Below are 25,995 nucleotides of genomic sequence, written 5' to 3'. Positions count from 1 at the left end.
GCTTTTCTTATCAGTTTTTGTGGGATTTGGGGTTTCTTAAACCAAGGACCGCCAAGCTGTTTTTGATTTTTATGCCTCAGCAACCATTAGCTCTTATCCAGGGCCCAATTCTGCCACTGTCAATCATGCTGGCTAGGTTTTTGGTCTCTGAATAGTCCCATTGACATCAAAGGGACTGCACAGGGGGTAATTTACAACTCGGTAGGATTGAGTGGATCAGAATCCAGCCCAGAGTTAATCCCTTCCAGCAAAGGTTCTAAAAGCATGTAGCAAACCATTAAACCTTGCAACACCTTTGTGGAGTGGGTTGATACTGTTACCCCCATTTTACACACGGGGAAGGAAACCAAAGCAGAGAGGTGAACTGATTTTGTCCATGTTAATGAAGGCCAGCCAGTAAGAGAATGCAAGAGTGCCGGTTCACAATCCCTCCTTGTTCTGACCATTGACTGCATAACCTGCCTGCATGGAAAGCCCTGGAGTGTCAGCATAATGATTTTGGGTCTCACTAGACCACAACAATGTGTGTATGTTGCCAATTCTGCATCCTACAGCATAGCACAGCCATTGCTCTCAATAGCAGCAATTCTTTGAGGGGGTTGCAGTGTGTGTGTTGTGAGTGTGTGTTGCCATTAAATGGATGTACTCTTAGGTATTTCTGTGGCCCCCCATTACTGTAATATTGGAGCAGCTCACTCTCTCCAATGTTTTTATCATCACATCACCCTTGGGATGCAGGGCAGTGCTATTATTGCCATTTTACAGATGTGGAAATGAGGCCCAGTGAGACTAAGTGATTGATTTACCCAAGATCACATAGGCAGCCTGTGGCAAAGCCAGGAATAAAGCCTGGGTCTCCCAAATCCTAGGCTACTGTACTATTTAAACTGGTTCTCTTTCATATTGAAATAAGAAGAGCATCATCCATCAATGCAGCATATGTGTACTGCATTAAAAGGCAAATCCTGCTCACCGTTTTCACATGAGTAACATCAATGGGAGTAAGCAGGATTTGATCCCTAGTAAATATAATGCTATGTTAACTGGTTATCTGAATCAATGCCTTTAGATTCATTGATCACAGATGATGTATTTTTGCTTGTACCAATAATTCTCCAAAAGATAACTAACGTGGGCTAGCACAGTTTTGCCATCCCATTAGGACTGTACTGCACCTCTCCTTTGCTTTCCATTAGTGGAACGCTTCAGCTTTGGTCCAAAATTTGTCCTCTCAATTCATAAAAGGAGAACTGCAGCAGTTGTGAAAGATCATAGGACCTGCTTGTGCAGGAAGCTAGGTTTAGTGAGAAAATGCACTTCAGATAGAATACTGATGTTTCATTTTCCCTGCTGTTCCCTCTGCCTGGAACCCCCTTCCTGTCCCAGTCCCGCATGCCTCCATTTAAAAGTTTATAAACAACTCTTTGCACACAGATGGCACTGTTTTAACCTCCAAGCACTTTGCAAACATTAGAAACCTTACTGTGACTCCATTTAGATAGGTCAATGTATCCCCATTGTAGACGGGGAAACTAAGGCACAGAGTGGTCACCTAAGTCCAAGGTCGCACACAGACAATATCTGATCCGATCAGCACAGAAAAACACTTGTCCTCTCATCTTTGCCTGGGAAGGTGGAAGGGATCCTTATTTCCATCCAACTCCTCCTCTTTCTGGAAGGGCTTTGCCCCAACAGACCTTCCTTAAATTTGGGGAGAGTGTAAGGAAAACATTTGAATGTTAAATTTTAAAAAAATCTTGGGTTTAGGGGCAAATATGCAAAGCGGGGTGTGCAAAATAACATTGGCCTAAATTCTGCTTCATTGGCCTGTGCAACTTCCTGTCCTTCCTCTTTTCCGTCACTGAAAGCCATTGCCATCTGATGCACATTCAGGAGTCACTCTGAAATTTAATTGGGGCCCGCAGCTCCTGGTGGGAAAGTGTTTGAATCATACAAGATATCGTTGTAGCTGGGCCCATTAGGCCTTTCTGCTGAAACTGCAAGGTGCAGGGCTGCCAAGGACTGACAGGGTCACAGAAACTGAACTTGTGGCACCTTAGAGACTAACAAATTTATTAGAGCATAAGCTTTTGTGAGCTACAGCTCACTTCATCGGATGCATTTGGTGGAAAAAACAGAGGGGAGATTGATATATACACACACACACACACACACACACACACACACACACACACACACACAGAGAACATGAAACAATGGGTTTATCATACACACTGTAAGGAGAGGTTTCAGAGTAGCAGCTGTGTTAGTCTGTATTCGCAAAAAAAAGGAGTGTGATGGCTTATCTTAAGTGATCACTCTCCTTACAGTGTGTATGATAAACCCATTGTTTCATGTTCTGTGTGTGTGTGTGTGTGTGTGTGTGTGTATATCAATCTCCCCTCTGTTTTTTCCACCAAATGTATCCGATGAAGTGAGCTGTAGCTCACGAAAGCTTATGCTCTAATAAATGTTGGCCTCTAAGGTGCCACAAGTACTCCTTTTCTTTTTGCGAATACAGACTAACACAGCTGCTACTCAGAAACTGAACTATCTTCTAATCTTCAGCAGTGGGGCCCCTCTAGGAAGGTCTGGGGAATGTTACTGGGACAACGCTGATTAGGAGCGGAGCTGAGTCCATGCTGTCCCGGCTCCGTGGGTGAATCTTCGGGCCTGACAATTTGGCACCTTCCACAAACTAATTTCTCTTAGGATGTTGGCCTCCTTTGTAAAGTACTCTAAGATCTATGTGTGAAAAGCTCTGTATAAGAGCTAGGCATGAGTATTGTTTGTTACAAACAAAGGATTCGATTCAAATGATTTATGAAGGAGGAAATTACCTGAGTTCCACAGCTTGTAGAATCTGAAAGACATTGTGAGCTCTGTGCGCAAGTGGAGCTAATGCATGAAACAATCTGTGCTGTCTGGAGCTTTTCCTTAGGTTTCCCTCTTGAAGCATTTGCCTGGAATTGGTGTTTCTTATTGCTACCTCTGACTTCTCCCTGAAAACATGTCTCTGCTGATTGGCATGTGATGGCCTCTAATGGGCTCTTGTGTGTCTAGGAAAACATTTATAATGGCAGGTTTCAGAGTAGCAGCCGTGTTAGTCTGTATTCGCAAAAAGAAAAGGAGTACTTGTGGCACCTTAAAGACTAACAAATTTATTAGAGCATAAGCTTTCGTGAGCTACAGCTCACTTCATCGGATGCATTTGGTGGAAAAAACAGAGGAGATACACACACACACACACACACACACACACACACACACACACACACACACACACACACACACAGAACATGAAACAATGGGCATGTGTTGACAAGCAGATTTCTAGATTGAGAGCTTGGCCCCTCATTCCCCAAGCACTATGTAGGTGGCACAATCTACGCTCTTTAGCTTCCCTGTAATGACACCTGCTGGGCCTTTAGGAGGGACACTGACAAGGCTGGAGAAGACTCAGAGTGACAGAAGGGGCTGATTCGGATATTTGTTTACAGCCAGGAGACACTCCACTGAAGTCAACTGGGTTGCAGCTGTGTAAAACCAGCATGCATGAGATCAGAATCCAGCCTCAGGTGTTTGTATAGAGATCAGGAAAGTTGCATAAGGGGAAATGCAAGGAGAAGTCTGACATATGGGTAATTCTTTCTGACTGTTTGAGAACCTGTCAGAGCTGCAGGATGCTAAGACAACAAAACCCAGGGCCTGTCTAAGCTTTGCACATGAATTTCTAGCAGATGAGGGGAAGATCTGTTTGATTTCTCGCTACACTTTATAATTCTGTAGGAAACAACTGAAAATTAGTAGTTTGGGAGAAGTGAGAGGCTCTATACTTTTTTTGCAGGATTGGAAGATTTGTGTGTTTGTATGCGTGGTCTCAAAATATGTTTCTTAAACCGCTTTCAGTGATGGGTGGGGAAGGGAACATACAGCAATATCGGCACCTCTGTGCCCAAAGCATGATTCCCTGGTCAAACAAATCAAATTGGAGGCTTTAAGGACTATGAGTCTGAGTTTTGCTAGAACTCAGTACCCAGTGGCTCAGGGTAGGCACCTGAATGCAGGAGCTTCATTTCCAGAAGTGCTTCGCATCCAGCTGTTGCCATTGCTCTGTGGGAATGCAGCACTTCTGGGAATGTGGCTGAGATGTCAGCATGCCCTTTGTCTCTGAGGAACTGGTTTGGCCACTCCCCATCTGTCCCTGGAAACCAGTTTTAGTCATGTTTTCGGCTTATGTGTATAACTTCACCTGTAACGCTGCTAGCTGCATTTTGCCATAATATTATTGATCAGCAAATTGAGTTTTTAAATGATACCTCGCAAGGCACACCTTGTACAAACATTATTACAATAGTATGTAGGGTGCAAACAGGGGTATATTCTGTCATGGTGGGGTTTGAAGAAGTGATTCCTACCAGATTGCTTGCTGGTGTTTGGGGAAAGGGGTGGCCTTTGGTAAGCTTTTTGGTATGTGTGTAGGTTCTTATAGATTCATAGATATTAAAGTCAGAAGGGACCATTATGATCATCTAGTCTGACCTCCTGCACAACGCAGGCCACAGAATCTCACCCACCCACCCCTGCGAAAAACCTCTCATCTATGTCTGAGCTATTGAAGTCCTCAAATCATGGTTTAAAGACTTCAAGGAGCAGAGAATCCTCCAGCAAGTGACCTGTGCCCCATGCTATAGAGAGAGGCAAAAAACCTCCAGGGTCTCTTCCAATCTGCCAATTCATTCATTCTTTTAGTGTTTTTAATGTTATCTCTAATGCTTTCATCTTAAGAATAAATGTACTTGCTTAGAAAGAGCTGTACGATAACTCCTCACTGTGGGCAGGTACATTGTTCATAGCCTTTGAAGCATAAGCAAAATGCAGATGCTGGCCTGGTTAGACAGTCTGGCTTGCTGGGGATATCCCAATGTAGGCAGAGAACTGCGCAGCCTGGAAAAATGCTGGTCAGGAGGGAGAGAGACGAGCATCTGTGCCGCAGAGGTGACTGCTGGAAGCTGGTCATCTAAAAATGGGTGCCTTCAGGGGACCACAGAGTAGTACAGATTACCATGAACTGTGGCAATGGCCACTGCATTTAGGTACCTAGACAAGTGTGGGGATCTTGCATGGTCTCAAAAGATCTGTGCAGGTGGATCTTCAGACCTCCACAGTGAAATATAGTGGCTTGGCCAGAGACCTTGGGAGTTGGGGGTTCCTGTGTCCTTACCTTGGCCAAGTCACTTTTGCTACCACAGATTGTGGAAGCCCGATGTAAAACTCCTTGGGCCTGGTATTCAGAGCTGTTGAGTCCCTATGGCTCCCAGTAACTTCAGTTGGAGTTATTGCTGATTTACATCAGTGCGAGATCAGGATCTGGCCTCTTCAGTGTCTGCTGCTTCCACCTGCCAAATGGGGATAATAAACGTACAGCCTGCCTCGTGTGCAAGGATTAAATCAGTGAATGTCTGGGAATTGCTCTCCAAGTACTGTATCGTTGTTTGTATCCCAGTCATGCCTGGGGACTCCAGTTTCAGACCAGGACCCCATTGTTCTAGGCACTGTGTGAGCGCAGAACAAAAAGACAACCCCTACCCCCAAGGAGCTGACAAGCTAAGTGCTGTTGCTGTGTAAACTAGCACTAATAACTTAGTTATTCACCTCGACAATGACATTGTTCATGTGGTATGCACACTGATTGTAGAGTCTTGTTTACTCAATATATATATATTACTATACACCCTATATTACTAAGCTAGCCTGTCTCATACTCCTATCCTCTCCTGTGAGCTCGGGGGCAGGGGATAAGGACTGTGGGTGGCCCCACAAGAGAGCCCAGGCTGAGCTAACCTCAAGCACAGCCACTGGGCAGACCCATCAGAGAGGCAACTCCAGAGCAGAGCTGGCTGCTTTGTGCAGAAGCAGCCGGTTAAGGGCAGCATCACCAGCGCAGAAGGGCCCATCAAGCAGGGGACTTAAAGAAGGTCTGAGCTTGAGAAAGGGTCTGTGGGAAATTCCCCCACTACTGCCACTGCTGATCTTGCTCAGCTTTCATGTCCCTATTGTAATGCAGGCACAATCCCCTCCCCCATCTCGATTCACCCCGGCTGGGGGCAGGTGGAGCAAGGGAAGTGCCCATGTTTGGCTACCCAGGGAGCGGGGTCTCCCCTCTCTCCCACTCGCAATGAGGTGGACCCTCTCAAACAAGCCCCCACTGCAGGGAACAATGCATACAGTGGGGGTGCTGAGAGCTATTGAACCACACTGTAAACCCTGTATATGATGGAAACCACTTCAAGCCAGGGGGTGTGGCAGCCCCCCTTGTTTCAGCACCACTAGTCCCATTGGCAGCAACTCTCTCTAGGCAATGGCTGTCCTCCTGTTGCTGGCAATGGCAGCTGGCCTCCCTTCTGTGGCAGAATGAGGGGTGATGAGATGCTCTGGATCCAAAAGGCTGCGAGGGAGAGGCAGAGACTAATGACCTTGGATCGCTATGGGACCCCCCCCCCTTTCCCTTCCATTCTCAACCTGCCTTTTATCGAGCTCCGGGCACAGTCAGCAGGTAGGAGGCTCGAAAGCAAAAGACTTTCTCTCTTCATCTTTGCTTTAAATGGCTGTTGAGCGGAGGAGCTGGGAGACTCTCCGGACTCTGCCTCATTCCTCTTCTGCCTCTTCCTGGGTAGGTCTCCCTGATGTACGTTCATGAACTGAGCCCTTGTTCTCAGTGAAGTACGGGAAGGAAAAGGATCTTAGGACGGGAAGGGAAGCTAGCTAGTGCTGGGTGTACTGCCCCTGAGAAGCTGAGGGCATGCCCCTGGTTCTGATCTCTTACACTGGTGAATCAGGACTTAAAATAGTGGAAGTGAAATCAGGCTCTGGGCTGGGAATGTGGGAGAGACAGATGGACCAACAGGGAGGAAGAAGTTGAGGAATGGCCTTGGTACCATACGCTACCAGCCACCAACCTTGCTGTATTGCTGCTCCTTTGCAACTACGATGGTATCTTCTGTACTCGTTGTGTGTAATGGGCATGGTGCAGCGTTGCAGCTACGATGGTATCTTCTGGACTCGTTGTGTGTAATGGGCACAGGGAGGTGGCGTTAGTCTGTCTAGTATCCCATCTCCCCAACATGCGGGTTGGGAATGCTGCAGAGAGAACCAGGGGGATATTGGAGGATAAAACCCTGTGCCCCAACTGCAGCAGTTGACCCCTAAGCTGTGAGGGCCAGGTCCACATCACCTGGTCCTGAAGTACAGGGCATGTGCCAGCTGAAGACACCGAAAGGTACCATCTGTCTCAAGTACCCCACGAGGGGGAGGGTCCCAGAGGGCAGCTCCCGCTGGAGCCCAAGTGTCTACACCACAATTTTATGGCCCCGCAGCCTGAGCCCCATCAGCCCGCGCCAACGGGCCTGGGCCAGCTGCCGGGGTTTAATGGCAGTGTGGACGTCCCCCTAGTGACTTGGAGAATGACCACACCCCACAATGGGTGGGTTACGCTGCGTTTGGTGCCTTGTCCCGACCACAGATGTGGCGTTTATCAAAGACGTGTTATGAGACCGCCACTCATTGCACTTGTGGACTCCTTTGGTCCCAGGCCAGGGCTGTGCTCACACTACGCCTTCAGGCTGCCTGGCTCCGGAGCTGGCCTCCGGCTGGAGTGGGTGAAGATCTGCCCTCGGATGGGCCAAGCCTTGCCCTGACTCAGGGCACTCCCCTGGGGTCCCAGAGGGGGTGAGGCAGCCTGGAGCTCACCCCAGAGTGTCTGTGCAGTGCAAGTGTTTTTTTTCTCCTTTCATACTCAAAGGAATGGCAGTGAGGGCCCCCAGTGAAATGAAAATGATTGTGCCCAGGACGATTCCCCACTCCAGCTGCTCGGCAGAATATCCCACCTGTGTCCTAGAGCTGCGCTGGTTAGTCTCCCATGTGGTTCTGCAGTTCTTTGCATGGAGATGGAATGCCAGGAGCCAAGCCTGCTTCACACTGAAGGGTAGAGTTGCCCAGGGCCTCCCTCCAAAATATTCCCCCCCTTTGGCTGGGATCTATTGTTCTGGGCCTGAGGTGTGTGCCTGCTCCATCATGGTGTAAACGCAGTGGCCTGGGGTAGGGGTGCTGCAGAAAGGAGTGAGGAACCTCTAGATTTCTTTCCCCTCCGAAACCAAGGGGGGAGGCAGCACCACTGGGCAAGCAGATGTCCACTACAGGTGCTTTGCTGGTACCGTTTGTACGTTGTCCCTGCAATGTATCCTGGGACTGCGGGGGCTACAAGTTTCAAAGTAGCCTAGAGAGTTAGGTCCCCTACTCCGATTGGATGTCCATGGGCTTTGGGTGCTTAACTCTCTTTGACATCTTTGAAAAGCCCAGCCCAAGAGTAAAGAGCAATGTGGTGTTGGAAATCGGGGGGGAGGGGGAAGATTGTGCGGGGTCTTCTCCCCTGGGAACTAACTTACACATACACCTGCCGTTTGGTGCAATCTGACCCATTTTAAATGCAAAATAATGTTTCTGTGCCAATATTTTGCTGAGCCCCTGAGGAAGCTGCCCTTGGAAGGGAGTGTGTTGCTGTCTCCAGAATCGGGGTGACTCCATCAGAGAAACAGCTCCAACCCTGTCCTTCATGCTGGCAGTGGAGTGCAAGCAACGTTAACCCTTTGCACACATTGCTGCAGTGTGGGACAGAGCTACACCGCAGAGCCAGGAGGGTTAAATCTCTCCACATAGCATGGGCTCCAGCAAGTGGACCCTCCATACTCGAGTGGGTTATTCTTTTGCCCTTTCATTTGTTTGGGCTGAATTTCAAATCACTCTGCCTTCCAGGAGCTCACTTTGTATCAGGGTAGAAGAGAATGAGCTAATGCTGAGGGCCTGCTACACATGGAAGCCAGGACTCTGCTCCTGGGAACTCCTCTTCTTCGCCTTGGGGCCTGGCTGGGACTCTACTCCCTCCTGCCTTGCTGGGATGCTGCTCCCATGCTGGTAGGTTTCCCTAGGCCACGACATGGCCCCTGAGGTCCTGCTCGCGTTGCTGCAGGGTCCCCCTGGCCATCGGGAAGGAGGGTACTGAGTGAAGCTTATTCCAACTATAACTGATTGTTTTTCTCTAGAATGCATGAGAGTTACTTGAGTCCAACCAACAGGCTGCTGTTTGGCAAGCTGCCTGTTCTTTTCTTTGTGCACTAGAGAAGCTGAGTGAGAACTGGCTTTCGGGAGTAAAAATCCAGAATGTGAATGGTTTGGGGGAGCTGAGACCATTTGCTTTGGCATGCAAATGGAGCCAGTGAAGCACAAACAGCAGGCCACACGTGAAGCAACTGATCCTGCCTTGAAGGAGCTCTTTAATATTCAGATTCCAGTCGCAACTAAAAGAAACTGTGTCGGGACTTGGGAGTGGAGGGGAAAATTTTCAAAAGCATTTAGGTGACTTAGGAGCCTAAGTCCTAGTTTTAAATCTAGCTTAAGCTGTTAGGAGCTAAGGGCTAGTCAACATGATGCAGCAATGCACACTAGAGAGGTGTGAATTCTGCAGCTCCCTAACATCTTGCACAATAAAGGGTCCATGCAGACCCTAGTGTTGCTTCAACGGTACCATGTTAATACGCAATAGGGAACTTTTAGTGCATGCCAGCAGGGCCCAGATGGGCCAGTTAGCGTGCAGCACGTTGGTGCGCTTTCGAATTCACACTCCTCCAGTGTGCATTGCCACACTGTGTAGACCAGGGGTCAACAACCTTTGTCATGCGGCCCATTAGGGTAATCCACTGGCAGGCCACGAGACATTTTGTTTACGTTGACTGTCTGCAAGCACGGCCCCCCGCAGCTCCCAGTGGCCGTGGTTTACTGTTCCTGGCCAATGGGAGCTGTGGGAAGTGGCGTGGGCCGCAGGGACGTGCTGACCGCTGCTTCCTGCAGTTCCCACGGGCCGAAAATGGCGAACTGTGGCCACTGGGAGCTGCAGGGGACCATGCCTGTGTTGGTCAATGTCAACAAAATGTCTCATGGCCTGCCAGCTGATTACCCTGATGGGCTGCACGCCGAAGGTTGCCGACCTTTGGTATAGACAAGGCCCAAGTATCGCTGAGGGTACGTCTACGCTGCAGATGGGTGCTGTAGTTCCCAGCGTGAGCAGACTAACACAAGCTGGCTCTGCTTGAGCTAGCACGGTAGAAACAGCAGCGTGGCCATGGTGTGGGCAGCAGCTCTAGCCAGCTGCCCGGGTACGTACCTAGGATCTCAGGTGGGCTTGTGTTTGTTTGGCTAACCCGTGCCCGAGCCACTGGCCATACTGCTAGTTTTAGTGGGCTAGCTTGAGCAGAGCTACCGCTTGTAGGGCTACCAGTTACGGTGCAGACACCACCTGGAAAAACAAGGGAACGTAGGAGTCTAAGTCACCTAGGTGTTTATGAAAATGTTACCCACCAGCTTTAGGTTTGTCGGGAGCTGAGATTGATAAACTCACTGGATCTCCACCCTGGGTGATTTTCCATGAAGTAAAGTAGTTTTTGTTTTGGAATCATTCCCTGAGAATTGAATTTCAGGGGATGGGGCGGGGATTCTTGGACTGTCTCCTCCTTGAGTTGGCATCTAATGCAGGAACACTTTTGATTTGTAGTACAGTGAAGGAGGAGATGAATTGGGACCAGATGATGATACCCTTGCTTCAGCTAAGTAACACCTTGTTCCACAGGTAGTCCCATTGTCTATAGTGGGACTAGCCAAGGAGTAAGGTGCTACTCAAGGTGAGTTTGTTAATGTGGGAACCTGTCCCTTAATTCAGTGGCTCTCAACCTTTCCAGACTACTGTACCCCTTTCAGGCATCTGATTTATCTTGCATACTCCCCAAGTTTTACCCCACTTAAGAACTACTTGCTTACAAAATCAGACATAAAAATGAGTGTCAAAGCACACTATTACTGAAAAATTGCTGACTTTCTAATTTTTATCATATAATTATAAAACAAATCAGTTACATTTCAGAGTATAGTATATAGAGCAGTATAAACAAGTCATTGTATGAAATTTTAGTTTGTATTGACTTCGCTCATGCTTTTTCTGTAGCCTGCTGTAAAATTAGGCAAATATCTAGATGAATTGATGTACCCCCTGGAAGACACCTGCATACTCTGGGGTACATGAACCACTGGTTGAGAACCACTGCCTTAACTCTCTCCCAACAAGTTTTCGGGACTGTTATCTGAGTTTTTTTATCTTTCTCCTTGACCCTCGGCCAATAGGGTCAGTGTTCAGCTGGAAGGAGGTGTTGCGATTTAGATTTGGCTGCATGTGTGTGTTCTCTCTGCGTGCTGTACTGACTTTGGTCAGACAGCCTGTACACCAGGCTCCTATTGAACAGCCCAATAAATCTACAGACTTAGTTTTTAGCGAAGGAACTTCTTTAGGTTAATTGCCGACCAAGCATGGTGCTAATGCTCTGGCACAATGGTTACAGGTGCACTAACACGTGCATTGCTTGTGACAATGGTGGGACTTTCCACTGTTCCCTCGGCCAGACAAAGACACGCCTGTTGAGACTTGATTTTATACGTTAATACAAACAAGTTACGTATTGCCCCTCTGGAGTACTTAGTGACCCCCCTCTAAGCGTGTTCCTGTTCTCTGTGGGGAATGTGCTGGTATGGAGGTGTTCTGCTACCACCCTTCTGGAATGAATCTGCGCGAGTGCTTTGTGCCTCGCACCTAGGGTTGCCAAGCCTCCAGGATTGTCCTGGAGTCTCCAGGAATTCAAGATTAATCTTTAATTAAAGCTAATGTCATGTGATGAAACCTCCAGGAATTTGTCCAACGAAAGCTGACAACCCTACCAGCGCTTTTTACGAATGTGTTTTTTTGCAATATTAGCCCTGTTCTTGCCAGATTCTGTGAGCAGGGCCTGCCTTTAGTTCACAGCCTGACTTTGCTTTATATTAGCAAAGCTTTGACCACTACTTTAGTCTAGGCCTCATATCAGGCCTTTGATACCAGAGCTTATGTCTCATGCTCTCTTCCTACTACATTCCCCCACTTTTTGTCTTTTTATGGGGCGGACGTTTACCCATTGTCCTGGAAAAGCATAATGCATGGACTGAAGATGGCCCAGTGGGCTAAACACTGTTATATGGTCACCTTACTTTACCATTTATACATTCATGCCCCAGCTGTTCCTCAGTTTGTACATTTTTTTTTTTTTTGTACAACTGATGAACAGATTTTATTTTCCAATTATGTGTAGTTTTTTATGGTGGGCCTGGAAGTGTTACGCCCAAGACTTTGATTGCGAAATGTAGTTTTATAATTGCTATGGTATTGTGTTTTGGCCCTTGGGGTACCACAGATAACTACACACGCCTATTAGGGCATTTACAGTTACCACCTCTATTATTATTATTGGTAGTAGGCTGAGTGTTTTGAAATACTGGGATAGGTATTATAACAGTGTGTTTTACAGTGCTATGAATATGAGAAGTAAAAGAAATGTGGAATATTGGCATTACAAATGTGGCCTTTACAATATATATTTTGGTAATTGGTTGCTACACAGTACTGTCCCTTCATGTTATAGGTTACCCTTCCTGCTGGTTGTTACCATTTGGTAAGCTTTACTGGGCAGGAAACAAGAACGGCTAGCTTCTCTGTTCCATTGGTCGCATTGCTTTGTGATGCACCAGTAGTTGACGTAAATTGGTGCTGTTTTTCAGATAACCTACTGAATGGACAGTAACCAATTTGTTAAATATTGCTGTTCCAGGATTTAGTATTGGTACCCAGACACCGAACAAGACTATTTTTTGAATAATATGTGCCTTACTTAGGATGGTCACTGACCCCAAAGGGTGACTGTATTACCAGGTTTCAGAGTAGCAGCCGTGTTAGTCTGTATCTGCAAAAAGAAAAGGAGGACTTGTGGCACCTTAGAGACTAACAAATTTATTTGAGCATAAGCTTTCGTGAGCTACAGCTCACTTCATCGGATGCATCCGATGAAGTGAGCTGTAGCTCACGAAAGCTTATGCTCAAATAAATTTTAGTCTCTAAGGTGCCACAAGTACTCCTTTTCTTTTTGTATTACCAGGGAATTTGTTTACCCAATTTGAAGTTAAGTTACACTTTTTTTTTTTTACCTATTTGGGTTTGGGGTTTTTTTGCCTTTATATTGTTTGCTGCCATTTATTTGGTTGTTTTTTTACTTGTGTGTTGGCTAAACATGTTATGCACATTGTAAATGTTGTACAGCAATAATACAACCACACAACAATAATACAGTTGCTTTTACACAGTAGCCACATCTAAATTAAATGAGTTTAACCTGGTTCAGCTAGTGGTTTCTTCATATGTGGTAGTCTGAGGTGTAGTTGACCAGTTATTTATTTATAAAGCATTTTATTTTTCTTTTCTTGATGCTTGGGGGTTTCTTTACTGTGTATTAATATCTTCTGATGTCTTTGGGGTGGGATATTTTTGGGGGGGGGGGGGTTGGTCTGTGGGATGCAACCCTAAGCAACTTAAGTTAGTTAACATCAAAAAGTTTTTTGTTACATTTTTCTTGTTTTTAGTAACCCAAATTTAATACACTTCTTAACTTGGTATGTTTACAATGCAATAGGGACTAAGCTTTTTATAAAACAAGCTATACTTTTGCAATTGTTGTATAGACATTCATTTTTTACTTAAGGTGCATTACTGATATTTTATGTACTAAATATGTTTCACTGCTTAAATTAATGCTTACATTTTTTATTGCTTTCCCCTGCTGAGCTTTTTGTTTTAGCAACAGAGTTAATATTATAATTTTTACCCAAGTTTTTTAGAGTTAATTTGCTTGTGATACCGATTTCACTTTTGTTAACTGTTTAGAGGCACAAACGGTAACTACTACTTTCCTCTAATATAACTTAAGAGAATAAAAATGAAATCAAAACGATTTTTAAAGACAAGTTTATGCAAATATTTTGAGGGTATTAAACTTGGTTGTGTTTGGGAGACAAAGGCAGAAACCTGTTGAAATGGTTTGGTTAGCTTTCTGCGTAAATTATTTTTTAAACATTTTTGCTGTGATGTTATCACGATATATTTAATAAGGTGCAAACAAGTTTATAAAAACCCAAATAAGAAATTGATGTTTTGTTAATATTACCTTTACCTTAATGCTGAGGTTTCCCTCACATTTTTGTTTTGTTTTGTTTTTTGATTAGGTTGCTCCTGGGACCAGGTCTACACTAAGCACTCAGATTGGTATAACTACAGGATAAATCCACATCCCTGAGCGCCGCAGTTATACCAACCTAAACCCCAGTGTAGACAGCACAGGGCTTCTCCTGCCGACATAGCCACTGCCTTTCACAGGGGTGGATTAACTACACCAACGGGAGAAGCTGCAGCATTTTACACGTAGACCTGGCCTCAGTCATGTCTGCCAGACAGACTTTGGCTTGTGAAGATACTTTGAAGAACAGTGGCCAGAGCCTTTGCTGGTGTAAATCAAAGTAGCTCCATAGAGTTCAGTGGAATTATGCTGATTTACACCAATCCAAGATTTGGCCCCAATTTTCCTAACCAGGACTTTATTCCACATCAGCTCTAGTTAAGCCGAAAGAACTAGACAGTGGGAGAGTTTGCAGAGGGACAAAGGAAATATAGCTTGGGATGATTTCAGGGTACAGCCAGGCCTTGAAACACACCTCTGGAGAGAATAGCTGGCTGAATGTTTTGTATCAGGATGTCTAAGGCATTCAGATCTCTCTATGGGGCCTCTACTTAGCTCTGTCAATGCTCATGTCTTTCTCTCTAAATCCCCCCTTTACAGATACAGAAGCTCAAGATCCATTCAGAGCCTAAAAACTAGACTGTGGAGATGTCTGTGAAGTGAGCCAGTTCCCAAGCACAAGATCAAGGGATGGTCCGAGGCTGTCATGTTTCCTCTCAAATGTCTTGTCCCTGTGTCTCTCTTCAGCAGAGAGATGCCTAGTTCTGCGCCTGCTTCTGCCAGCCCAGCCTCCTGTTGGTGACACACTCTTGCTGTCCCAGTGAAGGTTATCCGGGCTGCTGGCATCATTACCGTACAAAAGAGAGAGAGGAGGGAGGAATGAATGAATGAAATTATGCTGCTGAAGACAGAGCTGGAACTAATGTGCAACGACTGATGCTCTGCAGATTTTGCAATAAGGCAAGTCATTCCAGAGCCAACAAGTTCCTCCTTGCAAGCAGAGGTAAACTGTGCTCTCTTCTCAGCTGCTAATCTCTCTGCTCAGCGGTGGGCTAGTCTGTGCTCAGTGGGTCTAGAGGTCTTGGGCTGCAGGCTAGAAGACCAAGGGCTACCATGGAAGAGAACATGTTCAGTGTGCAGCAGATACAGCCAAATGTCATTTCGGTGAGACTCTTCAAGCGTAAGGTTGGGGGTCTCGGGTTCCTGGTGAAGGAACGAGTCAACAAGCCCCCGGTAATCATCTCTGACCTGATTCGGGGAGGGGCAGCTGAGCAAAGCGGCCTCATCCAGGCTGGGGACATTATCCTGGCAGTCAATGGCCGGCCCCTGGTGGACATGAGCTATGAGAGTGCCCTGGAGATCCTGAGGAGCATCGCTTCGGAAACCTATGTGGTTCTGATCCTGAGAGGTCCTGAGGGCTTCACCACTCACCTGGAGACCACTTTTGCCGGTGATGGGATGCCAAAGACTGTTAGAGTAACCAGACCTTTGTGCCTAACTGCCAAAGTGGTCGACTTGTCCAATCCAAGTATCAACAGCAGAGATGTGCAGCAGGGTGCAGACCATACCATGGGCTCGGCTAGTTCAGCATGGGCCAGGGAGAACAGGAAGGAAGCAGAGTCCCTTGTGCACGTCAATGGTGTGATTACCAGCACTAAAGGCGAGGACGGGAAGGGAAGGGACAATGCCGGTGCCAATCCTTGCCTGAACGGTGGGGTCGAAAACAATGAGCTGCTAAAAGAAATAGAGCCAGTCCTGAAACTCCTGAAAAGCGGTAGTAAGGAACTCAATGGAGACACGCCAACCAAGGTGGAGACAAGAGATATAGAAGTCCAGGTGGACTGGTAGGTACCTATGTACATTTTTTACCTTTGGTATAGATTATGGTGACACAAGTCAAATGGGTTTGGTGGGGTCAGGTTAGAGCCTTCTCCAGGTCACATACCTATTGACCACTAAGGTATGATGATCAGGAGAGAGGAGGCAGGAAAGAGAGAGACAGCTAAAAAGGGAAAAGAGAGAACAGTGTGTGGGAGAGAGGGAAATGGAGGTAAGGGGAGGACAGATGAGTGGGGGAGAAAACCAGAAATGGGCAGGAAGCATGGGAAAATGAAAAGGGGGGGAAAAGGAGACTGGAAGAGGACAAAGGGATGGGAAAATAAAATTCCACGGACACCAGAGCTAGCAGTGTGGTATACCAGATTGGGCACCGAAGAGAGATTCGGCACACCTGGCTTCTATTCATGGTTCTGCCACTGATGTGCTGCATGACCTTAAGCAGTTTGGTTTCCTCATCTGTAAAAATAAGCCAATGATATTGGCCCTCCTAGTACAGTGCTTTGAGTTTTGTTCATAGAAGATGCTATACAAGAGCTAAATCATTTATTTTTACAACCCAAACCTTCCAGAAGGGAAGCTCAGCTTGTTGTAAATGAAGCTTCTAACGGCCACTGTATTTCAAAATGCTCTGTGCCTGTTCTGGCACCCTGACCCAGCTGTCAGAAGGCCAATCCTGCTCCTACAGAAAGCAGTGGGAGTTCAACCTCAGATTTCATTGAGAACAGGTTTGGATCCTAGATGTGCAGCTCTGCTTCTCTAGTTTTACACAAGCAGGAGAAATGCTATAAGCCGAGAATCTTTAAAGTGCCCCCGAGAGCTTGAAAAACTACATTTCACTAGAATGTAATTGAGGAGCTGCGTAATTCCCCCCCTGTGTTTTTAATTGCTGTTAATTGTTCTGGTGTTTGTGCGCTCGCAGGAGCAGGCTCCTTCCCAATTTGCGCTCTCCTCCTGGCCATTTATTAGCAATGATGCATTGCCCTTTTCTAGTCCCTTTCCACTAGAATCTCAAAGCATTTTACAAACATTTCGGGTACAGCTGCATAGCAAAAACAACCCCAAAGCAGAGAGTCTCAGAGCCCAGGTCAACTGACTCTGGCTTGAGGGGCTTGCACTTTGGGGCTAAAAATAGCTGTGTAGACATACCCGCTCAGGCTGGAGCCTGTGCTCAGGCTGGAGTTTGGGCTCTGACATCCCCTCGTCTTACAAGGTTTGAGCCCAGGCTCCAGCCTGAGCGGGTATGTCTACACAGCTATTTTTAGCCCCAAAGTGCAAGCCCCTCAAGCCAGAGTCAAACGTCTATATTGCTATTTGTAGCCTGGTAGCATGAGCCTGAGTCATTTGACCTGGGCTTTGAGACTCATTGCCACAGGGTGGTTTTTGCCGTGTGGACATACTCTGAGTCTGCCAGACCCCTTGTGAGGTGGTGATTGTTAATTTACTGCTGGGGAAACTGAGGCACAGATCAGTGAAGGCCAATGTTTTCAGAAGTGGGTCACTGATTTTGGCAATCTCCGTGTTTGGGTCCATGGCTTGAAATGCCAGCAGGCCTGACTTTCAGAAGTCCTGAGCATCCTAAATTCCAGCTGTAGTTCGTGGGATCTGCAAGGACTCCACACCTCTGAAAACGAAGTTATGGGTGTCTCAGGACTCAAAAACAGAAAGATTCAAAACCAGCCGTCGCTTTTGGAAACCTGTTGACCTAAGGGAGTCACCAGCATCACAGAGAAAGTCAGCGGCAGAATCGGCAGCAGTGGATCTCAGGAATCTTGACCCTATATGCCTACTTGACCTGCTAGACATCAGTCTCTCTCTACGTCCCTCCTTTGTTCGCTACAGTGACATCTCAACAACTTCTGTGGAATGTACTGTGACGTCACAAAGACTCATGGTGATATTGCTGAAGAGGAAGGGAAGGCTGATTGTAGAGGAGACCGCACTTGAGGATAAACCCAATGAATGGTTTGCCATGCTAGGATGGCAATAAGCCAGGGTGAATCCAGGGAGTTGGCTGGTGAATTAGTCTAAGTTTGAAAGCTTGCAAGGGTTGGGAGCAGGGTGGTGGAGGGGGAAGAGACAAAAGGTACTGAAAGCCATACAGCTGAAAGGAGCCTTGTCCTTGTAACAGTATCTAAAGGAAGCTGAAAATTTTCTGTAAAAATGTTTTAAGGAAAACGGTGGCTTTGAAACTTTTGAGAACAGTATCAGCTGTCTGTGGTAAATGTCGACTTTTTGACAAAACACTAACCTGAAACCAAAAAAATATTTCTACCTGGAAATGCCACCCCGGTGCCTCCTGGGAGTTACAGTTTGGCTGTCACATGCCTCTGTTCTCCTCTCTGGCTGGGTTCACTGGCTGGAGTACTGACTTTTTTTCAGAAAAATTCAACCAGCTCCAATAAACTCCATGATAAAATGCCCATGTTTTCTTTTAAATGCTGAATCAGTAGGTTTCATGCAGAATCATGGTGAGGGAGGGTGAATGGCTTCAACTCTCCTGCTTCTGAAGAGAGGCTAAAGAGCAGAGAAAGCTGTCTCCCACTTTATTCCCAAGGGTGCTGAGCCCCACCTACAAGAAGGTACTAAGAACCCTCAACTCTCATTGAAGTCAGTGGGAGCTCCAATCTTAGCTCCTCAGCAGAATCTGTCCTAAGCAGCTATCCCAAGAAACAGCAAGAATTAGTGGCCCTGAAGAAGTTAGTGTTTAACTACACCTCAAGGAGCACACTAGCATCCTTGGGTCGCTTTAGAGTGGGTCTCTGGAGAGAAACTCTGGCACAGGCTTCACTCAGAGGCTAGTATAAGGCTGAGAGGGAGCATGAAGTCCTGTGAGAACGAAAAGAGCAGTGGCATAATTCACTGCACTGGGGGTGAAATCCTGGGGCGCGGTCATGCTAGAGGTTTTAGACAGACCTAGAAGAGCAGAAACTCTGCAGGGAAACTGGCAGAGAGTAGCTCTGTGGGTCAAAGAGTGGTTTCACCCTCGAGAGAGATGTGGGACAGTCACCCCAGTCCGTACCCACTACTACATTGGGCTGAAGATGCTCAACTCATTTCCTGTGCTATCTGCTCAGTCTAAAACAGAGCTGGTGCATTGGAGAGGCCTGATCATATGGAGAGAGACACTGGGACAAGCACAGAAAACCCAGGGAGACTGGACAGCAGGATAATTATGGATTCCGTAGTGGCAGACCCCATTGAAATGCCTATAAAACAAGTAACCCTTAGAAGAATTAGACAGTGGTTAAGTGCAGCTGTGACACCTTGGGCTGTGACCTCTTCAGATCTCCAGTTGGTCCTAGTCAGAGTGGGAGATCTCCAGGTGAATCCCAATTATTGCAGGTGCTGATGTTTGCTCTTTTGTCCGAGGTCAGTACTGAACATATGCCTCCATGTGGCGTTAAGGGCACTGTGATGTTAAAGAGCCCATCTTTTGGACAAGAGCTAAAGCTGAGGTGCCAACCACTCATGGTCACTAAAGGTCCGGTGGCACTTAGTCTCAGCTAGAGTTAGTAATTGTGTTTTGCCTACCTAATTTCCCCCCCCCCGCCTTTGTAACCAGGTGCCGTGTTGTTCTCTTCCTGAACCATTGTGCAACAGTGCACAGGCTTCAGAGCAGCAGTTGTGTTAGTCTGTATCCGCAAAAAGAAAAGGACTGCCACAAGTACTCCTTTTTTTATTGCACATGTTGTTAAGCAACAGATGCTCTGTAGTCCAGAGATGGTGGCATTTCAGGATAAAGCCAGTTCCCTTTTGCAGAGCTTTGGGGATTCTTTGGAAGGAAAGGAATGTGGAGTTTAATAATGGGTCAAGTAATGAGGGTCTTACTCAAGACGGTCTCCCTCTGAAATCAGTGAATGTTTTTCCTGAGTAAAAAGTGAGCAAGGACCTCAGAGTTTTGACACCTTGGAAGATGCCTTCGTTATTGGACTCCATCCATTCACCCTTAGTTAGATAGAAAGATGGTAGTTTTAGGCAGTAAGGGCCCTAAAGAACAGTAACTGCATAGTAAGAGGCAGACTGGTGTGGAGGATGGAAGCTGTTTTACAAAGGATTTAGAAATCTGGCTTCATTCTGTACCTGAATGACATGCAACATTTTTAAAATTCTTCATGAAGGAAAATTCTGGGGAAAAAAATTCATTTGGGGGCAATCAAAACACTCAGATTCTGACTTTTTCATTTTGTACTATGATATACATAATATTATAAACACTTTTTTTTTAAAAAAATTAAAAACAAAAAATTGAAACACTTCTTTCTGGAAGTGTTGAAACGGGATGTTTTGAGGTTGTCAGAATGGCTTTTCCTCTAAAACTAAATTCCAATATAAATTACCCACTTTGTAAAGTATTTTGATGGAACCGCATAATCTGACCGAGTAGGGTTCTTTTGCCGTTTCACCTACCAGCCCTAAAAAGGCAGACTGCTTAGGGCTGGTCTTACAAGATGCTGTAGTGTTTTTTTCCAGAGCGGTTACATTTGGTTTTGTGCCTTGAATTCCATCTAGTCAAATGTCCAACCTGCTTAATAGTTGAGAAACCCACTGGAGCAAGGGTATCTAAAATCCTGTGTGTGGGTCCACATGGCCTGATGCATTCTACAGTGTGGGTTGTCCTCTTCAGTGCAGATGTTTTGCCAGCAGGCAGCATTGCAGCCAGGCTGCTGTGCCCAAGAAGGGAGCATTGCATGCTGGGGTCTATCCAGCTGCAGCTCTGTGTCAAAGACAGGAATGACTTCAGTGTGCTGTCTGATGCATTTAAGGTACTCTGTGCGGTCTCCTGCAAGCTGGGAGGTCATGTGCTCTATTGATATGGGTGAGTCATCAGGACACCTGCGTTCTATTCCAGACTCTGCTGTTGATTCACCAAGTGGCTTTGGATAAATCACTTGACCTCTTGGTGCCTCTGTTTCCCCATTAATTAGATCCTATTTGAAGAGTCCTTTCAAAGGATAAAACTCTCTATAAAATATTTCATAGCAGCATCATTAAATTGCCAGGGAGGGAAAAATTGGAGCGCACTCTGATGTAGTGTTGTGGCTAAGCGAGGGGCTTGATTTACCTCCCAGGAACCTACGGCTGCTCTTACTGAGGTCCATGGCAAAGCTCTTCTTTACTTAATTGAGTCCAGGCTTTAGCCCTGGGGCTGGTACAGCTCATGATGATTCACTGACCAAAAATAAGGGACACTTGAGAATATGCAAGGTCTCAGTTCTCTGGGAAACAACATAGGAATACGTCACCTGAGCATACAGAACTCTTCGGACCCTAGGGGGAGTGAAGAGGGTAACCAAAGGTGGAAACTTTGGGTATGTTGAACCATTACATTTAAAGAGAAAAGTAGCCAGCTGCTCCTGTTCATGGCAGCCAGCGTTTGCTCTGCTCGCAGTCTGATGATTGGGCTGCGGAGAGGAGAATGTACAGCCAGTAAGTCGCCAGGCACCAGTAATGATATGGAACATACCCATCACAGGAATGTAAATAGAATGTAGTGTAGTAACCCTAACCCAAGTTAAGGCAGGTGGAGATGCTGACAGGAAGCCACAAGATCACAGGCCACAAGATCGCTGCACCCTGCAACTCGTGTTCCAGCAGGACTGAGCATATATTTATTGGATGTCCCCACAGGAAAAAAGTTTGACTGATACCCGAGGAGAATTTCTTGACTGATGCGGTGTTGCAGTGATATGACTGTGTTTCTTTTTGTTTGGTTTGTTCTGCCCCTTTAAGTCTCCAAGGACTCTTCTCTCTCTCTCTCAGCTCTTTCATGGAGACCTTACTTTTGTCCTTTCTTGTTTGCTGACTTGCTTAATCTATAATAAGACATTTCATGCTGATCAGATCTTCTGGTTGTTCTTTGTGCATTGGAAACCCGGCGGGGGAGAACATTCTATGATGCAGTTTCTGAACCTGGCCAAACCCCGACCGATGACAAACTGAGTTTTCACAAAAAGAAAAGCAGTACTTGTGGCACCTTAGAGCATAAGCTTTTGTGAGCTACAGCTCACTTCATCGGATGCATTTGGTGGAAAAAACAAATGCATCCGATGAAGTGAGCTGTAGCTCACGAAAGCTTATGCTCTAATAAATTTGTTAGTCTCTAAGGTGCCACAAGTACTGCTTTTCTTTTTCCGAACACAGACTAACACGGCTGCTACTCTGAAACTGAGTTTTGTGTCAGTAAAGGCTTTAGGGTTTGGGCTGATGTCTGTACTCCTCTAACACCGACTGTAGTGAAGGGCATGTTCAGCATCTATTCAGTACCTTTAACAAACTCTTATTAAATACAAAGACATGGCTCACAAACTTCTAAGCGCAGCCACCGCAGTTACTTATTTGTGAATCCAAAATCTTAGCAAAATTCCTCAGATGCGCATCATCTCCTCCTCGGGGCACGGGATCCACTTATTGTTCCGCACAATGTTCTCTTTAGGGAGGCTTTTGTTCTTTACATTCATATATTTTAAATGCTCCTTTATCGTTTAGGAAGCTGTTCTCACATGGATCATTTGTGATCCCCTGATTCTGTCTTCAAGGGCAGCCCCAGCATGCAGGCCTTGTTCAAGCTTGGGGGATTGCACCCCGCTTCTTTACGTGCCCTGTTCAGTTCTAGTTGGGTGTGGCATTCTCCACGTCTTCCCCGAGACAGCTGCAGAATGCTGCTGTGTGCTGCTCCCTGCCAGCCCCACGGGCGGTTGCGTTTCATTGCTATGTGCAGCATGGGATCGCCTCTTTCTGCTGGTGTGTAAAAATGCTTTGAGATCCTTTGGCCTGACTGCGTAGAAAAGCACGTCGTTACTGCTGACCTCTGACATTGGTCTGACCCTAGGTAATGGAGAGAAAGGACTGGGTAGTCGGTTCTTCAGCATTGCAGACCATAAGCCGCTACCTGGCATGGCTGGTGGTGACTGGAGCAGAGGGTGGCAGCTCCTTCTCAGCCGGAAATATTCCCGGCAGCCAGAAATGCCACTGAGAATGTGGGAAACCCAGATTGAGAGTGAAGGAGAGTCACTTACCAACTATCCTGTGGCCCATATTATTGATGGTGGTGGGTGATTCAGCCAGAGGAAAACTGACGGCAATGCCCCAGGGCAAAGTGAGGTGAGAAAAGAAACCTGTTTCTCTTGCATAGCCGAGAAGAACTCTCCTTCTCACGTGCATAGAGCTCCCCACCCAGCTCAGATGGGCACGGACGCCTAGAGCCAAGATATGCCTTTCACCCGCTGGGACAGGTGCACTCACAGAGGGTTTTGGCTGCATTCTGCCTGTTCCCAACACCACCCTATCCTCCTGCTTTCCCCCGAGCGGGGGAGCCCTCGGTTTCAGATTTTGCCCTACGTTGCCCAAAAACCTCTCTGTGGTCTTGGTGCGACATGCATACAAATAACTAATAGTAATAATAATAATAATAATAGCCTCCTTGGAGGCATCAATAAGACTAATAGGGCTTGATTGTGCTAACAAACAGAGAATAAAAGGAAGTATGGTCCAGCGGTTAGGGGCAGTAGCCTGGGACTCAAAAGATCATCTGGGTTCAATTCCTGGCTCAGCTTGACTTCTTGTGTGACCTTGCATGAGTCACTTAGCCCCTCCGTGCCTCAGTTTCCCATCTTTACAATGGGATAACAGCCTTGCCCTGCCTCACAGAGGTATTGGGAAGGTAAATACACTAACACCCAGGAGAGTGTTTGGATATTACAGTAATGGGGGGGGGCCATATAACTACCAAAGCTCAGTCCCTGCTCTGAAGAGTTGTTGTATTCTGTTCCTGCGATGCCAGCTCTTATGTACAGCCCCAGAGGGGTTTGTGGCATGGCACAATAGGTAAACTGTGCCTCAGGAGCAGGGCCCCAGCCTGGCAGGCAGGAGTGGGGACAACCCAATGCAGAATGTTCACAGTGGGTTTGATGCATGTAGGTGTTCTGCATGTAGCACATAGGCATTATTTTACACTTGTCTTTGACTTTGAATGGACCAGATTAATGGAGGGTGAGGTTATTTTATCTGATCAAAACCCTTTCACATGTGCATAAAAGCCAAGTTAGCAAAAGAACAATTTCGTCCTTGAAGAGATGACAGATGGGATTTTCAATTAAAAATCCAACCCCATGTTGGGCTTGAATTCTGTTGGAAATATAAAGTGGAGGCTTTTACCCAAAGGCTACCTGGTGTTTAGAAAATATCCCCGGGATGTGGTGTAACATCTTGGCTGCTGGAGGGCTCAACTTCATTCCATAAACGAACTAGGAACTTCTGGAGCAGTTGGAAGACAAAGAAATAAACTGAAAGCTGCTTTACCTCATGTATACCAAAAGCCACATGCATGGAGAAAACCTCCTGAAAGTTAATTTGCTCTGGGCGTTTCCCTTCTTTTTAAGCTACAAGTGGCTTCGTGATCAGGGCACCTATTCAAATTACATTTTGAGTGCCACATTCTTGATGAGGGGCTGGATCCCAAGCCCACTAAAGTCAATGGGAAGGCCCTCACTGACTGCAGTAGGCTTTGGATAAGGCCCCAGATTTGCAACAGGGATCGTTTTTCAGTGCTCGATGTTGTCAGGGGAATACAGATCAGTCCTACGTAGAAAGAAAGGAATTGTCAGAGCGGATTAGAACAATAGTCCATTTAGTCCAGTCGTTTATAAAACCATAACAGTGGGCAACTAAATAATAGCATTCTTATGGAAGAAATGTCTTCCCAACCCTGGGCTGTAAACATCTGGGTTATGTCCTAAATCACGAGAGCTGATGTCATTTGTACATTTTTATCTTAGCTGGTTTGACTGGATTATAGTCTTATAACTCATATAAATATCTAATTCCTCATTATCTTTGTTTTAGTATACCTATTGCAGTAGCACTTAGACACCTTTTTGGAGCCTACTAAATAATTATCTTCAATGATATCTTGTGGTGGCAAGTTCCACAAGTCAATTCTGCATTGTGTTTTGTTTTGTTTTTGTTTTTGTTTTTAAAACAAAACCAGTATTTCTTTGTGTCACTCAAATTAAGTCTGATCCAGCACGGCTAACAATTGCAATGTTCTTTTTCTTGCAGTATTTGTCTCTTAGCACATTAATCCTCCAGTCCTGGAAACATGAGTAATTTTACAAGTGTGAGTAGTCTCACTTCAGTGGAATTCACTGTGTAAAGTTACTTACATGCACAAGAATTTGCAAGATCAGGCTCTCAAAGCATCAAACTCGCCTCCCTGAGAGCCATGTCAGTTTGTTGCTTCCCACTAATGTTCCACTTAAGCAACAAGTTTCCCCCCGTCCCAACAAAGCTATTTTAGAATAACCCCCATCAGCCCTATATTATATCCCCTTTCCTTCCAATCCTGTTTATAAACTAGGGCCCCTAATTTGTTTTGATGCATTTGTGTATTAAGAGCACTTTGATTATGCTCTTTGTTCTTATTCCATTGGACAGCATGGGGCAGAGAGCATCGTGTGTGTATATATAACTTAAAATGAGGTCTGGCTAAAGGTTCTCCACTCTTTGTTGGTTCTCACGGTGGCTGGGGTTGGGAGTGGTAGCACTCGGCGTAGCGAATGATAGAGTTAGGAATACGCCTTCCCGGGAGTGCAAAGGTGTAAACTGGATGATTATCACTTCACTACCTTGGCCTAGTGAGGACTTCAGCTTCCTGCCAATTTTAGGAATTGGACTTTTTTACATGGCAAAACTCCCATTGTTAGTTGTCACGCTGACACAGGGTGATCCTTTGCCAGTGTGGGGAGTTCTCAATTCCTCTCCTCAACCCCGCCCCTTCAAACTCTTGCAAGTTTTCAATCCTGCAGGAAGCTGCCCAGAGCCAGTCCTGTATCTAAGCAATTGGCAGAGGATAGCAATGGTTGCCTGCTGGCAGCACCCCGGCTCCGGTTCCGTGGTAGGCAGGGAGGCTTTGCTCTAAGGCTGAGCGGTCTGAGGGCTCTGACGGGGAACAAGCTGCATGAGGCTT

At 46.2% G+C, this 25,995-nt stretch overlaps 1 protein-coding gene across 1 annotated transcript in view; it reads left to right on the top strand.

The window, feature by feature from the left end:
- The window catches only part of NOS1 (nitric oxide synthase 1), an 88,040-nt gene that overhangs the window by 10,758 nt on the left and 51,287 nt on the right, over nt 1-25,995 (top strand). The window contains exon 2 of the mRNA XM_038373629.2: nt 14,793-16,036. Coding sequence (XP_038229557.1) covers nt 15,306-16,036 — 731 coding nt within the window. The 5' untranslated portion in view covers nt 14,793-15,305. The remainder of the gene's footprint in view (nt 1-14,792; nt 16,037-25,995) is intronic.

The sequence above is a fragment of the Dermochelys coriacea genome, chromosome 15 (genome assembly GCF_009764565.3).
Source record: "Dermochelys coriacea isolate rDerCor1 chromosome 15, rDerCor1.pri.v4, whole genome shotgun sequence".
NCBI lineage: Eukaryota > Metazoa > Chordata > Testudines > Dermochelyidae > Dermochelys > Dermochelys coriacea.
The sequence above is the reverse complement of the archived record's forward strand: the minus strand, read 5'-3'. Positions and strand labels throughout refer to the sequence as shown.